General features: G+C 36.0%; 2 protein-coding genes across 2 annotated transcripts in view; both read left to right on the forward strand.

Moving 5' to 3' along the window:
* Nucleotides 1–6,998: 6,998 nt before the first annotated feature.
* Nucleotides 6,999–8,661, forward strand: LOC120634604. Its single transcript, XM_039905332.1, has one exon. It carries the CDS (start codon nucleotides 7,295–7,297, stop codon nucleotides 8,378–8,380), a length of 1,086 nt encoding a protein of 361 aa, XP_039761266.1. The 5' UTR covers nucleotides 6,999–7,294; the 3' UTR covers nucleotides 8,381–8,661.
* A 6,252-nt stretch (nucleotides 8,662–14,913) lies between these two features.
* LOC120634462 (twitchin) overlaps nucleotides 14,914–15,006 on the forward strand; it is a 160,556-nt gene continuing 160,463 nt past the window's right edge. The window contains exon 1 of the mRNA XM_039905046.1: nucleotides 14,914–14,971. The gene's annotated coding sequence lies outside the window, so the exon portion shown is untranslated. The remainder of the gene's footprint in view (nucleotides 14,972–15,006) is intronic.

Consider the following 15,006-nt stretch of genomic DNA (forward strand, 5'->3'; position numbering starts at 1 on the left):
ATCAAACACTATAGGCATACACACGGGCGCGCGGGAGGAGAGTGTGCGGGGAGAGAGGAACTCCGCCGCCCGGCCGGTCTAACTACGTACCTACACTATTCATTAAGCGACAAGACATCTATCACATTGCAATGTTCATCAAATTCTAGTTCCAACCAAAATTGTAACTATACCTTAAATTATACGCATCAATCATTATCATCAGTGAGTTGTTATTACCCATGGAGGGTTAGAACCCAGCCACCCAACAACAAGAAACCCAAACATTTTGGTTCTTCGAGCCGCAACATCACTGTAAACAGGTACGTCCCAACCGCAAAGTAATTTAGTCCATTAAGTAAATACCTATTCCAATTGCATAAGATTCCAATTTCTAAGTGAGCAGTTATTATAAAGACGCGTTGATTGCGGTAAACAACCTCTCGATATACCTAGTAGGTACTAATTTGAACTGGAATTGAAATTTTATTTTGCATTCATTAGTTAGATGCCATAACTTAGTGATATAAGTTATTGTGCATTTAAATTTAATCATAATCATAATGTTTGAATAGTGTTAGCTAGTTATTACGAGAAATAATAGCAAATATAATAATAGCAAATAATAGCAAATATTTCATAATTAAATATAGATACAATTTTAATGTTATCCCGATTTTTATGAATTACGTACTTAAAATAGTTTACTAGTTGTGTTCACAACGTAATTGCTGTAATAAACAATCATCTTTACATGTATATTACATACCTACCTACAATTTAAGAGAATTAATTATATGTAGCATTGAATTATTGCCTAACCGTAAGAATAGGTTAGTTATTCAAGTTGTTACTAAAATTTTATTTATATAATATTTATACTCAATACTAACATTTAGTTTGTCGTTAGTAACGTCTATAGTAATATACTCTGCGTGCCTACTTAAGTGAAATGTCGAAGCTACAAGAATTAGTAAAAAAAAGAGGTTCTTATAAGGGTCGTTTAACTAAATTTGAAAATTACTTAGACAACTTAAACAATGTTTCTGACTGCAGTCAACTCGATAAGCTTGAACTAAAACTTCGGATGAACAAAATTGAATCTTTATACACAGAATTTGATGAGGTTCAAACTAACATCGAATGCTTATCGTTGCCGGAGGAAGAGCATCAAAACCAGTGTTTACAGAGGTCCGAGTTTGAGTCCCAATATTTTTCTGTCATGGCTAGGGCTCATGAATTTAGTGGTGCCTTTAAAAAAATCAAAAAATCTTTTAACTATGGCGATAATGGTTCGGTCAGTTCGGATTCATCTGTGAGCGATCATGAGAGTGTAGTGAACACAAAACAGATAAAGAGTTGCATTAAAGGGGTCAAACTACCTACAATACACATACCAAAGTATAGCGGTGAATATGGGAGCTGGCTCGAGTTTCGTGACACTTTCTTATCACTCATTCATGACAATTCGAGCATTAGCAATATACAGAAATTTCATTACCTCCGCGCGTCACTTGAGGGAAGCGCTGCTCAGATAATTCGCTCACTAGAATTTTCTGCGTCTAACTATTGTTTAGCTTGGAACGCATTATGTGAACGGTACGATAATACACGGCTGCTAGTTCAAAATCATATTAAGGCCATCATCGACCATGAATCGCTTAAAAAAGAGTCTGCCGTTTCTTTGCGTACACTCATCGATATGTACACTAAAAATATACGCGCATTGCAAATTCTTGGTGAACCGACCGGAAGTTGGGATACATTAATTATTTTCATCATTTGCTTAAAGTTAGACAGCCGTACTTTGCGAGATTGGGAGGAACACAAATCAACACACAAAACAATAAACTTAGAAATATTTACAAAATTTTTAAAAAATAAGGCTGATTTACTCGAAACCATTGAAAACAACAACAGCAAGCCGGAAACATCACATAGATGTACTATTAAGAATTTTAAAAGTTTAGCTTCAGTTACAGATACCGCGTCTAGAATATTTAAATGTATCCTTTGTCAGGGAGAACATGGACTTTTAGTCAGTCTTTCAGCTTCCACCTGCCAGCCCGGTCAAGTACTCTTAGCGACGGCCATAGTTAAGATTTTGGACATAAACAATACATTTTATGAAGTTAAGGCAATTTTAGATTCAGGTAGCCAAGCGTCTTTCATCTCAGAATCTCTTCTAAACAAATTAGGTTTGAATTTCGAAAGGATTAAATTCACAGTTTCCGGTATAAATAACTTAATTTCTACAGTCAATAAACGATGTCATGCAACATTACAGTCCAGACTCAATTCATTTCAAACTAAGGTATCATTCTTTGTTTTACCAGTTATAACATCGTCTTTAAGTAAATCATTAAATACAAATCTATACAATATTCCCACGGGAATCAAATTAGCAGATCCAGAATTCTACAATCCGTCTAGCATTGATTTGTTGTTAGGCGCAGACATTTTCTGGGACTTGCTATGCACGAACAAAATTTATCTAGGCAAAAATTCTCCAGTGCTTCAGGACACTAAATTCGGATATATAATATCTGGGCCCACTGGAACGACAAATATACAAACTATCTCGTGCAATTTTTCTCAATTTGATGTAATACAAGAACAACTTGCTAAATTTTGGAATATTGAGGACTTGCAATGTTCAAACAAAGATTCTACTTTAAACGACAATAATCTTTGCGAAATACATTTTAAACAAAATATGTCACGTGATCCGGATGGGCGATTTTCCGTAGGCATACCAATGAAAGGCGACGAATCGGCTTTAGGAGATTCATTAGAATGTGCCAAATTACATTTTCTATCATTAGAGAGACGTCTACAAAAACAAACCACATTAAGGGCTTTGTACTTAGATTTTATGACCGAATATAAGAATCTAGGTCATATGTCCGAAAGTGACATAGACAATGTACACAAAAATGCGTACTTTATGCCACACCATGGAATATTACGCGACAGCAACACGACCAAATTACGCGTCGTATTCAATGCAAGTTTTCCTTCGAAAACCGGGGTCTCGAGTAACGATTTACAAATGATCGGACCGACGATTCAAAGTGACCTTTTTTCAATTTTACTTCGATTTAGACAATATCGATACGTGATGGCAGGAGACATCGAGAAGATGTATCGCCAGGTGTTAATAAATATAAATCAGCGTCATCTACAACAGATAGTCTGGCGAGACGACCCATCAATGCCGTTAAAGACTTATAATCTTAATACGGTTACGTATGGCACTGCTTCTGCACCCTTCTTAGCAGTCCGTTGTCTTAAGCAACTGGCTGACGAGTGCGAAAACGAATTGGTTAGTAGAACAATCCGCGAAGATTTCTATGTAGACGACCTAATCACAGGCCACGATACAGCAGAAGGTTTGTTAGAAATACGTTCGCAAGTTACTAATGTTTTGGCTGCCGGTTGCTTTAATTTAAGGAAGTTTAGATCAAACATCCCTACATGCAGTGATGCTTCTTCTAGCCTCAGTAATATTGTTACCGTAGATTTTAGCGAGCATGAGCCGTCTAAAACGCTTGGTTTGATGTGGTCTCCGTCTACTGACGAACTTCTGTTCAACATTAAGAGGGAAATTGCAATAAATCCGGATATCACTAAAAGAATTCTTCTTTCCACTATCTCCCAGATTTTTGATCCTTTGGGACTACTTAGCATATTGACAATACATGGAAAAATAATCCTACAACATTTATGGCTTCACAAGCTAGATTGGGACAGCCCTTTACCAGACACCATAGTACATTCTTGGTTAAAATTCTTTAAAAGTCTCAATCAGATAAACGATTTAAAAATACCAAGACAAGTTGTATGTCATAATCCCATTAACATTCAGTTTCATGTATTTTGCGATGCATCTAAGTATGCATATGGAGCTTGTGTTTACATTCGTTCGATGGACATAGAAAGCTCAGTGCAAGTGCATTTGTTGTGTGCGAAAACTCGCGTGACGCCTATAAAACCGACATCGATACGACGCCTTGAACTTTGTGGAGCTTCTATTGCCGCTAAATTGCTCGAAAAGGTTTTAGCAACAACTCGTTTAAAATATAGCAACTGTTATTTATGGACAGACTCATCTGTTGTCCTTAGTTGGCTGAAAACGCAACCCAATAAGTTAAAGCAATTTGTTCGAAACAGAGTCTCAGATATATTAGAAAGCACCAAAAGTTTTGCATGGCGTCACGTACCAACCTCTTCCAACCCAGCGGATCTTTTAAGCCGAGGAATAGGTAGCAATCAACATGACAAATTAAACTTTTGGCTACACGGACCTAAATTTCTACTCGATGTTGATGAAAATTGGCCTAACAAAATATTTAAAATTCAAATTCAAATTCAAATTCATTTATTTCAAGTAGGCCTACTTTATAAGCACTTTTGAAACGTCAAGTATGCATGTTTGTGTGACTCTACCACCGGTTCGGAAAGCAGATTCTACCGAGAAGAGCCGGCAAGAAACTCAGTAGTTGCTCTTTTCCAACATCAACATTTACAATCATTTTGCTATCTTGCGGGAGATGAGAGCGAGGCTGGCTGCTTCCATTCTACCTTGTCATTGAGGAATTCATCAAATGTATAGTAACCTCGCTGTACTAGATGCGTTTTTACACATTTTTTAAATGTATGCATTGGTAGGTCAAGAATTTCCTTAGGAATCATGTTGTAAAAGCGTATACTCAACCCCACAAAGGAGTTCTGCACCTTTCGCAGACGATATGCAGATATCACTAATTTATGACCGTTTCTGGTAAGTCGATTGTTAATTTCAGCTTTTGATTTATAAAGATTAATATTTTGCCTCACAAAGACTATATTACTATAAATGTATTGCGAAGCTACTGTAAGAATACCTATTTGTTTAAATTTTTCACGAAGCGATTCGCGTGATCCAAGTTTATATATTGATCGTACGGCTCTTTTCTGTAGTATAAATATACTTTCAATATCTGCAGCTTTTCCCCACAGCAAGATCCCATAGGACATAATACTGTGAAAGTATGCGAAATAAACAAGCCTAGCTGTTTCAACATCGGTAAGCTGTCTAATTTTCCTGATTGCATATGCAGCTGAGCTGAGTTTACTCGCTAGGCTTTCTATATGGGTACCCCACTGTAGCTTACAATCTAGGGTCACTCCTAGAAAAACAGTGGAGTTTTCTATTTCAAGTGTTTCTCCATTTATTATGATGTTTTTATCAATTTTTTTTACGTTAGGCAAAACAAATTCCAAACACTTAGTTTTTTTTGCATTTAAAAGTAAGTTATTAACAGTAAACCAGTCTGACACATGTGACAAAGCACGGTTTACGTCGTCAAAATTATCTTTGTTTCTATCAGTCTTAAAAATGAGAGATGTATCATCTGCGAACAGTACAATCTCACAAGTGCCCCTGACATGGTGTGGCAGATCATTTATATACACCAGAAACAATAAGGGACCCAAAATTGAGCCTTGTGGGACACCCATTAAGGCAGATGATCCCTTAGACTTTATGTCTTTTACGCATACCCTTTGAACTCTATCACTTAGATAAGAGGCAATTAAATTGAGTGCAACGTTTTTGATGCCATAGTGGCTTAGTTTTAATAACAACGTTTTGTGTTCAACGCAATCGAATGCTTTGGACAGATCACAGAAAACACCAATGGCATTCTGCGAACGTTCCCAGGCATCGTAAATATGCTTTATGAGTCTTGCGCCTGCATCCGTTGTACTACGACCTTTAGTGAAGCCGTACTGCTCCGGATGAAGTAAGTTATTTACATTAAAATGATTTAAAAGTTGATAAAGTATAATTTTTTCAAAGACCTTACTAAGAGTTGGCAAGATTGAAATAGGCCTGTAATTGTTAAGGTCATTTTTATGACCGGATTTAAAAAGGGGTATTAATTTACTACATTTCATTAGGTTCGGAAAAATACCCATATCAACACATTCATTAAAAATTACAGCTAGATAAGGGGCAATAACGTCAATAATGTTAGAAATGACCATCACCGACATACCCCACAGATCACCGGTTTTTTTCAACTTTAATAACCTGAAATTCTTTACAATATCTATTGCAGATATATGTTTAAAATTAAATAAAACATTGCACTCTTTAACATTATCTCTCAATATACGCTGAGCTGCTATTGGTGAAGAGCTTAGAGAATCTGTTAACAAAATGGGAACATTCTGAAAGAAGTTTTCGAAAGTATTAGCAACCTCCCTGTCAGACGTCACTTTATTGTTATCAACAATAAGTTCAAAATCCACATCACGAGATTTAGTTTTTCCTGACTCGTAATTAACTATTTTCCAGGTTGTTTGTATTTTGTTATCAGATTTCATTATACTATATTTAATGTGTAGCGATTTCGCATTAGTGCAAACATTCTTAAATATTTTAGAGTATTTTTTTACGTGTTCTACGAAAGTTGGAGTATGATTAAATTGTTTTTCATCATACAGCTCATACAACTTCTCCCTACTTTTATATATACCTACAGTAGCCCAGTCACTAAATTTTAATTTATTACTGACATTGATGTGCTTAAAGTTGAATACTCTATTAAATTCGTTGTTTATAGTATTAAATAGTGCACTATAAAGACTGTCCGGATGAAAATGTTCGCACGCAATACCAGGGATTTTCGCAGTAATTTCACGTTTGAATCTCATTAATTTAGTCTTAGTTATTGGCCTACACTTTATAATCTGTCTGCTTTTATTGATAGTATTTAAAACAGTAATAAGTTGACCACAATGATCTGACCTTAAATTATTAATTATTCTTTTATCTAAAATGTCACAATTGAAAAAAATATTATCTAAATTTAACCATAAAGAGTCAGATCTGCCGGAAGTGGTTTTAATATCAGGATTAACAACCGATTCAAACGAAATAATTCCATTTTCTCGCTTTTCTAAATTATTTAACCTTAAAGTTACATGTGCTTATATGTTGCGTTTCATTCATAATTGCCGCCAACCTAAAACCGAAAGGCTAAAAGGCTCTCTCACATTTTTTGAAAGAAAGCAAGCGTTCAACACTTTATTAAAATTATCACAAATCGAAAGTTTCCCAGAGTACTGCACGTTAGCAGCAGGTGAGCCATTGTCAACAAAGAATAAATTATTATCATTAAGTCCATTCATTGATGACAAGGGATTGCTAAGAGTCGGGGGAAGGATTAAAAACGGCAATTTTTCATTTGATAAAAAACATCCAGTTCTGGTCACTTCTACACATCCACTTACTAAACTTATTTTCCAAAATGAACACCTACGTCTAATGCATGCTGGTCCACAACTCTTACTAGCTTCAGTTCGAGAGCAAATATGGCCACTTGGAGGTCGAAATTTAGCTAAGAGTATAGTACACAAGTGTCATCGTTGCTTTCGAACGAAAGCAAAGACCACCAATCCTGTTATGGGCGATTTACCTGAGCAGCGTCTTCATCCGGGTTACCCATTCCAGACATCTGGTGTGGACTATGCAGGCCCCATCATTGCTCTTAATCGTAAGGGACGGGGTAGTAGAACAATTAAGGTTTACGTTGCAATCTTTGTCTGTTTCACTACAAAAAGTTGTCACCTTGAATTAGTAACTGATCTCTCAACCAACTCTTTCCTGTCAACATTACGTCGTTTTATTGCTCGGCGCTCAAAGCCTGTAACATTATTCTCCGACAACGGTACTCAGTTTGTAGGTGCTCGTAATGACCTTTATAAATTTCTAAAAGCAAACGCTAGCTCGATAATAAATTCTATGTCTGACGAAGGCATAGATTTTAACTTTATCCCAGCATATGCACCCCACATGGGTGGTTTATGGGAAGCAGGCGTCAAAGCCTTTAAATCTCATTTAAATCGTGTACTCGGCAATGCTCACTTAGATTTTGAAGACTTATACACCGTCCTCGTTCAAATCGAGGCCATATTAAACTCTCGCCCCTTAACACCCTTGTCTAATGACCCACTCGACTTGACTCCACTGACTCCTGGACACTTTTTGGTTGGGCGACCTCTTACAGCTCTGCCAACGCCTGAACGACTGCATACAAATGAAAGTCGGCTCAGCAGATTTGAAAGACTCGAGCGAATGCGGCAGCATTTTTGGTCAAGATGGCACAAGGAATATCTAGCTGAATTACAGCAACGCACTAAATGGCAAACCAGCAAGGGTCCAGCTTTGAAAGAAGGGATGCTCGTGCTAATCAAAGAGGACGCACTGCCACCCATGAAATGGAGTCTCGGACGTGTCATCAAAACACACCCTGGATCTGATGGCGTTGTACGAGTTGCAGATCTACGGACAGCAAAGGGAGTGGTTCGTCGAGCGTTCAATCGAATATGTCCTCTTCCCATTGTCGATTAAAATTGAAAGAAGATTTCTTTCAATCCGGGGGAGGATGTTAAGAAGGCAGTACAGCAAAAATCAAACACTATAGGCATACACACGGGCGCGCGGGAGGAGAGTGTGCGGGGAGAGAGGAACTCCGCCGCCCGGCCGGTCTAACTACGTACCTACACTATTCATTAAGCGACAAGACATCTATCACATTGCAATGTTCATCAAATTCTAGTTCCAACCAAAATTGTAACTATACCTTAAATTATACGCATCAATCATTATCATCAGTGAGTTGTTATTACCCATGGAGGGTTAAAACCCAGCCACCCAACAACAAGAAACCCAAACATCATTGAATACCAAAACGAAAACGTTATCGTACACGTAAATGAAAACGAAAACGAAAACGTCATCGAATACAAAACGAAAACGTCATGGTATACGTAAACGAAAAACGTCATCGTACACGTAAACGAAAACGAAAACGAAAACGTCATCGAATACGTACAAGAAAACGAAAACGAAACGTTATCGAACACGTAAATAAAAACGAAAACGAAAACGTCATCGAATACAAAAACGAAAACGTCATGGTATGCGTAAACGAAAACGAAAACGAAACGTTATTTTATATGAAAAAGAAAAAGTCATCGTACACGTCAACGAAAACGTAAAACGAAAACGTCATCGAATACGAAAACGAAAACGTCATCGAATACGAAAACAAAAACGTCATCGTATACGTAAACGAAAACGAAACGTTATCGTACAAGTAAACGAAAACGAAAACGAAACGTTATCGTTCACGTAAAAGAACGTTTACTTCATCGAATACGTAAACGAAAACGAAAAAGAAAACGTCATCGAATACAAAACGAAAACGTCATGGTATATGTAAACGAAAACGAAACCTTATCGTATACGAAAACAAAAACGAAATCGTCATCGAATACAAAAACGAAAACATCATTGAATACAAAAACGAAAACGTCATCGTATACGTACAAGAAAACGAAAACGAAAACGAAAACGTCATTGAATACAAAACGAAAACGTCATCGTACACGTAAACGAAAACGAAAACGAAACGTTATCGTACAAGTAAACGAAAACGAAAACGAAAAGTTATCGTACACGTAAACGAAAACGAAAACGAAAACCAAACGTCATCGTATACGAAAACGAAAACGTCATCGTACACGAAAACGAAAAGTTATCGTACACGTAAGTGAAAACGAAAACGTCATGGTATGCGTAAACGAAAACGAAAACGTCATCGTATACGTAAACGAAAACGAAAACGAAACGTTATCGTACAAGTAAACGGAAACGAAAACGAAAAGTTATCGTACACGTAAACGAAAACGAAAACGAAACGTTATTTTATACGAAAACGAAAACGTCATCGTACACGTAAACGAAAACGAAAACGAAACGTTATCGTATACGTAAATAAACGAAACGTTATCGTATACGTAAATAAAAGTTAACTTCGTCGTATACGTAAACGAAAACGAAAACGTCATCGAATACAAAAAACGAAAACGTCATCGAATACGAAAACGAAAACGTCATCGAATACGAAAACAAAAACGAAAACGTCATCGAATACAAAAACGAAAACGTCATGGTACGCGTAAACGAAAACTAAAACGAAACGTTATTTTATACGAAAACGAAAACGTCATCGTACACGTAAACGAAAACGAAAACGAAACGTTATCGTACACGTAAAAAAACGTTAACTTCATCGTATACGTAAACGTAAACGAAAACGTCATCGAATTCAAAAAACGAAAACGTCATCGAATACCAAAATGAAAACGTCATGGTATACGTAAACGAAAACGAAAACGAATCGTTATCGTTCACGTTAACGTGAAGAGTTATCATACACTTAAACGAAAACGAAAACTTCATCGTATACGTAAACGAAAACGAAAACGTCAACGAATACAAAAACGAAAACGTCATCGAATATGAAAACTAATATTTGCATTATTTACTTACTATTTACTTATTTTACTTACTTACATTATTTAATAATTTATTTATTTCAGAACTTTATTCAAAATTCAAAATTCAAAATTCATTTATTTCAAGTAGGCCTAATACAAGCACTTTTGAAACGTCAAGTCTGTCCGTGTGTAGTGACTCTACCACCGGTTCGGAAGGCAGATTCTACCGAGAAGAAGCCGGCAAGAAACTCAGCAGTTGCTCTTTTCCAACATCAAAAATTTACATTTTATATTTTAACATTCATTTTTCTATCTTGTGAGAGATGAAAGCGGTGCCGGATATTTACTTTAGTATATAATTAAAGTAAATAATGTACGTAAGTAAAAAATATAAATAAGTAAATAATATAAACAAGTAAATACTGTATTTAAGTAAATAATTTACGTAAGTAAGTAAGTAAATAATGTATTCAATTAAATAATGTACTTAAATTAATAATGTATTTTACTAAATAATGTATTTAAGTAAATAATGTACTTCAGTAAATAATATTATTACTTACATAATTCACTTACGTACATTATTTACTTACATTATATACTTATTTATTTAGTAACATACATTATTTACTTGTTTACATTATTTACTTATTTGCATTATACTTAAGATAAAATATTATATTATTTACTTACATTATATACTTTAGTAAATAACGTTCGTAACTAAATAAATAATTATATAATGTAAGTAAATAATATATATTAATAACCTATCTTAAGTAAATAAAGAGTAAGTATATAATGTAAATAAGGAAATAATAGATGTAAGGAAATAAAGTGCGTAACTTAATAAATCATTATATAATGTAAGTAAGTAATATAAGTAAATAATGTACGTAAGTGAACAAATAAGTATATAATGTTAGTAAATTATATAATCATTTATCTTAAGTAAATAAAAAGTGAGTAAATAATGCAAATGTGTAAATAATGTATGAAAGTAAATAATGTACTTTTTATTGTACTTTTATGTACATTATTTACCTGAGATAAACTATTTATTATGAAAGTAAATAATGTAAGTAAGTAAATAGTGTAAATAAGTAAATAATAGATGTAAGTAAATAAAGTGCGTTACTTAATAAATATAGGCATTGACGGCCGATTGGCGCAGTAGCAGCGACCCTGTTTTAAGTCCAAGGTTCGATTCCCACAACTGGATTTTTTTGTTTAACGAACATAAATGTTCTTTAGTGTCTGGGAATTTATATATTTGTGTTGTTTTAAATAAACAGTTATTACGTATATTACGTATTCATAACAATATTCATCAGTCATTCTAGTACCAATAGCACTAGCTGCGTTTACTTTAGAGTTAGATGACGATTTGTTTATCGTGGTAGTATATTTATTTATTTAAAATGGGCATTCTTTATGTTGGATTAGAGCAACTGCTAAGTATCTTACCAAGACTTTTTTGTATAGTCGCTCCCTGCAATTCGCTTGATGCCATCCATCCACCTCATCGAGGGTTTACCAACGCCTAGTTTATCAGTGCGAGTTCGCCATTACAGCACCTTGGGACCCCAACGTCCATCAGTTGACGTAGAGACTGTTCTCTGGACCTGTTTAGATTTAATTTATTTGCCTTTAATGATTTTTCTTTTTTTTTATTGTTTCAATTTTGTTTAATTATTAATAATCTATAATCTATACTAATAATCTATAATCTATACTAATAATCTATAATTAATAATCTATACTTATATATATTTTGTCACTGATTTTACTTGTGGTTACACTAGATTGTTTTTTTTTAATTTTATACTTATTTAATAATATAATTGTACGCCCGGCTGTGGGTATACTGTTTTGAATACTTTTCTAGGCCTTGTCAACTGCCTTTTTATGTGTTAACAGTGAACAATAAAATTATATTCTATTTTGTATCACTCATGCGGGGAAAGTAGTATATTGACGCTCGCTGTTGCGGTTGAAAAAGAACCGTTTGCCCATTTTAAAATTTGATTGCGACAAGTTTACTTGTCGCACTCAAATTATTGTTTGAGTGCAAATTTTAAAATGGGCAAACGGTTCTTTTTCAACCACAAGAGCGAGCGTACTACTTTCCCCGCATGAGTAATACAAAATAGTATGTGCAACAAGTGCGACATCGATTACCCACTCAAGCGAATGACCGCACTCGCTTCTCTCGTGCGTTCAACTTCGCTTTCGTGGGCAATCGACAACTTGTCGCACTAGTTGCACAATATACTATTATTCTATTCTATTCTATCGGTTCTGCGAGCTACGTGCCCACTTTATTTTCGCGCCACTTTATTTTCGGTATTCGTTGTGCGTGTCGTTAACTCTGGTTCGTCTACAGATCTCCCCATTCTTGATTTGATCACTCAGAGGCTTCAAGCACAGTGATCTCCATCGGCCGCTGAGTGATCCTGAGCCTTCTTAAGATACCCTCGTATAACTTGGTCTCATAAGCTCTCATAAACGAATGGGTAGCACTTCGACTTTACTTTCGGGGTGCCGAGTTCGAATCCCATTACCCATCTCTAACATTTCAAAGTTATGTGCGTTTTTATTCCTTAAATATCGGTTGCTTCGACGAAAACATCGTGATTAAACGTGCATGCCTTTGAGTTCGATAATGTTCTCAAAGGCGTGTGGAATCCACGAATGTGATAGAAGACCCATGCCCTGTAGTGGGCCGGCAATGGATTGATATTATAGTACCCATAGATACGAGTATATATGGATATCATAAGAAGGCAGGCATAACAAGTGCTCCAAACAAATTTTCCCATAGCTCTCCAGCCATACGTTTGCGATCGGAATCGGTGCGTTTCTGTATACGCCATCTATTTTAGTTACTTTTATTGCCCCGCTACTATTTCTGGCTAACTTTATAGTGAAATTAGTTTAACGCCTGCCAAAATTCACACTTTCTATGTTGCTGCTTCGGGAGAATTAGCACAACGTTTTCTCGGAGATTTAGATTATTTACTAACTGGTACCGGAAACATGGCTACTGTTTGTTTGCATATAATCGTCTCGTTGCTTACTGGATTTTAATTCGTGGTCTTATTTCGAGAAAGGAAATCACTGCGTTCATTTTAGAAGAGCGGTGCTTGGAATACTTTGATATGTCTTTTTTTATTCTACTACTAATCCGAACGCACACAAACACACACACACAAGTCGGCCATTGAATGCAATCTTACCTTTCGTGTAAGTGATGACTCGGGATAAGATGGGAGCGGGTTACCCTTCCCGGTCTAGGGATATGGCAGTTGTATTATACCTATACCCCTAATAGCGCTCTATGCAGCATTATCCGGAGCAGTAAATATAAAGGTATGTTTTTGTGGATCGCTACCAGCCACGTTCAAAGCCAACTATATCAGACAGCAAATTCAGAAACTATTAATTCTAAAGTATCCACTGCCGGGATCAAACACGGGACCACCAACTTCTTAGACCACACATTTTCTGTTTGCTCGTTTGTATCGAACAGGCTCCGAAAGTACTGAACTGATTTTTACAATTTCTTCCTCAAAAAGAAAGCCAAATATAAAATTGGAGATCCTTAGGAAAATTGCAATAATCTAACAAAAATATACTATTTTGCCTATAAAATGACTTTATTTGACGACCGAGTCGCGCAGTGGGCAGCAACCCTGCTTTCTGAGTCCAAGGTCGTGGGTTCGATTCCCACAACTGGAAAATGTTTGTGTGATGAACATGAATGTTTTTCAGTGTCTGGGTGTTTATCTGTATATTATAAGTATTTATGTGTATTATATTCATAAAAATATTCATCAGCTATCTCAGTACCCATAATACAAGCTACGCTTACTTTGGGGATGTGTGTATTGTCGTAGTATATTTATTTTTAAATAAAAGGGTACTTCTCTGTAGAATCTGCCTTCCGAACCGAAGAAGTCGATAAGCATTTAAAAAAACACTCTAGTATTATTCTTAGCGTATTTATTACTGACTAGCTGTGCCCTGCAATTTCACTCGCAGCATACTGCTACAAAGTCTAAAACTTAGTAAATGAATAAGACCCACTTTTGAGGTTAAAAGGAGAATTTAGTGTACGTCGGTTACAGCTCTTATAACTTACAACAGTAACCGCTAAATTAAGAGAGAAGATAACATGAATCTACATGAAACTGGTCCTCTTACTTGTTTCAAAGAGTTTTTAATTCTTACTGACATTATTTATTAAAGCATATAAAGCTGGGTTACTGCGCTTGCTCAAAGCATAAACGAGAAATTTCAAAGGATGAGAAGTGTAAGAAAAACTACTAGACCCTCATTCATTACGGAGTACATGTCCGTGTCTGCGCGCGCGCATCTCCATCCGGATTCAGGTTAGATCATAAAGGTTAATAGCATCAACTGCATCCAGCTTTTATACCTTAGCCGTATCTAAGCCACACTATTTATAAAGGCGGAGATTTATAAAGCCTAGGTATTATAAGTGTTGTGAATGTACACACAATGAGGGGTACGGGTATTTCGGGAACGTGTTCCCGCGGGTTCAGTCAGTTCAGTTTAGCAGCGGCTGGCGCCGAACGCGTACCGACTCGGCTCGCGAACGTTTACCAGTGACCAGTGTCAGTGCGGGAGGAGTGTAAGTTAGTGCGCTTATTAATCGATTAATGCTTC

Source organism: Pararge aegeria, chromosome 24 (assembly GCF_905163445.1).
Source record: "Pararge aegeria chromosome 24, ilParAegt1.1, whole genome shotgun sequence".
Taxonomy (NCBI): Eukaryota; Metazoa; Arthropoda; class Insecta; order Lepidoptera; family Nymphalidae; genus Pararge; species Pararge aegeria.

What these genes read in the sequence shown, in the direction of transcription:
- LOC120634604 (XM_039905332.1), top strand. Translation starts at nt 7,295, where the DNA reads ATGCATGCTGGTCCACAACTCTTACTAGCTTCAGTTCGAGAGCAAATA.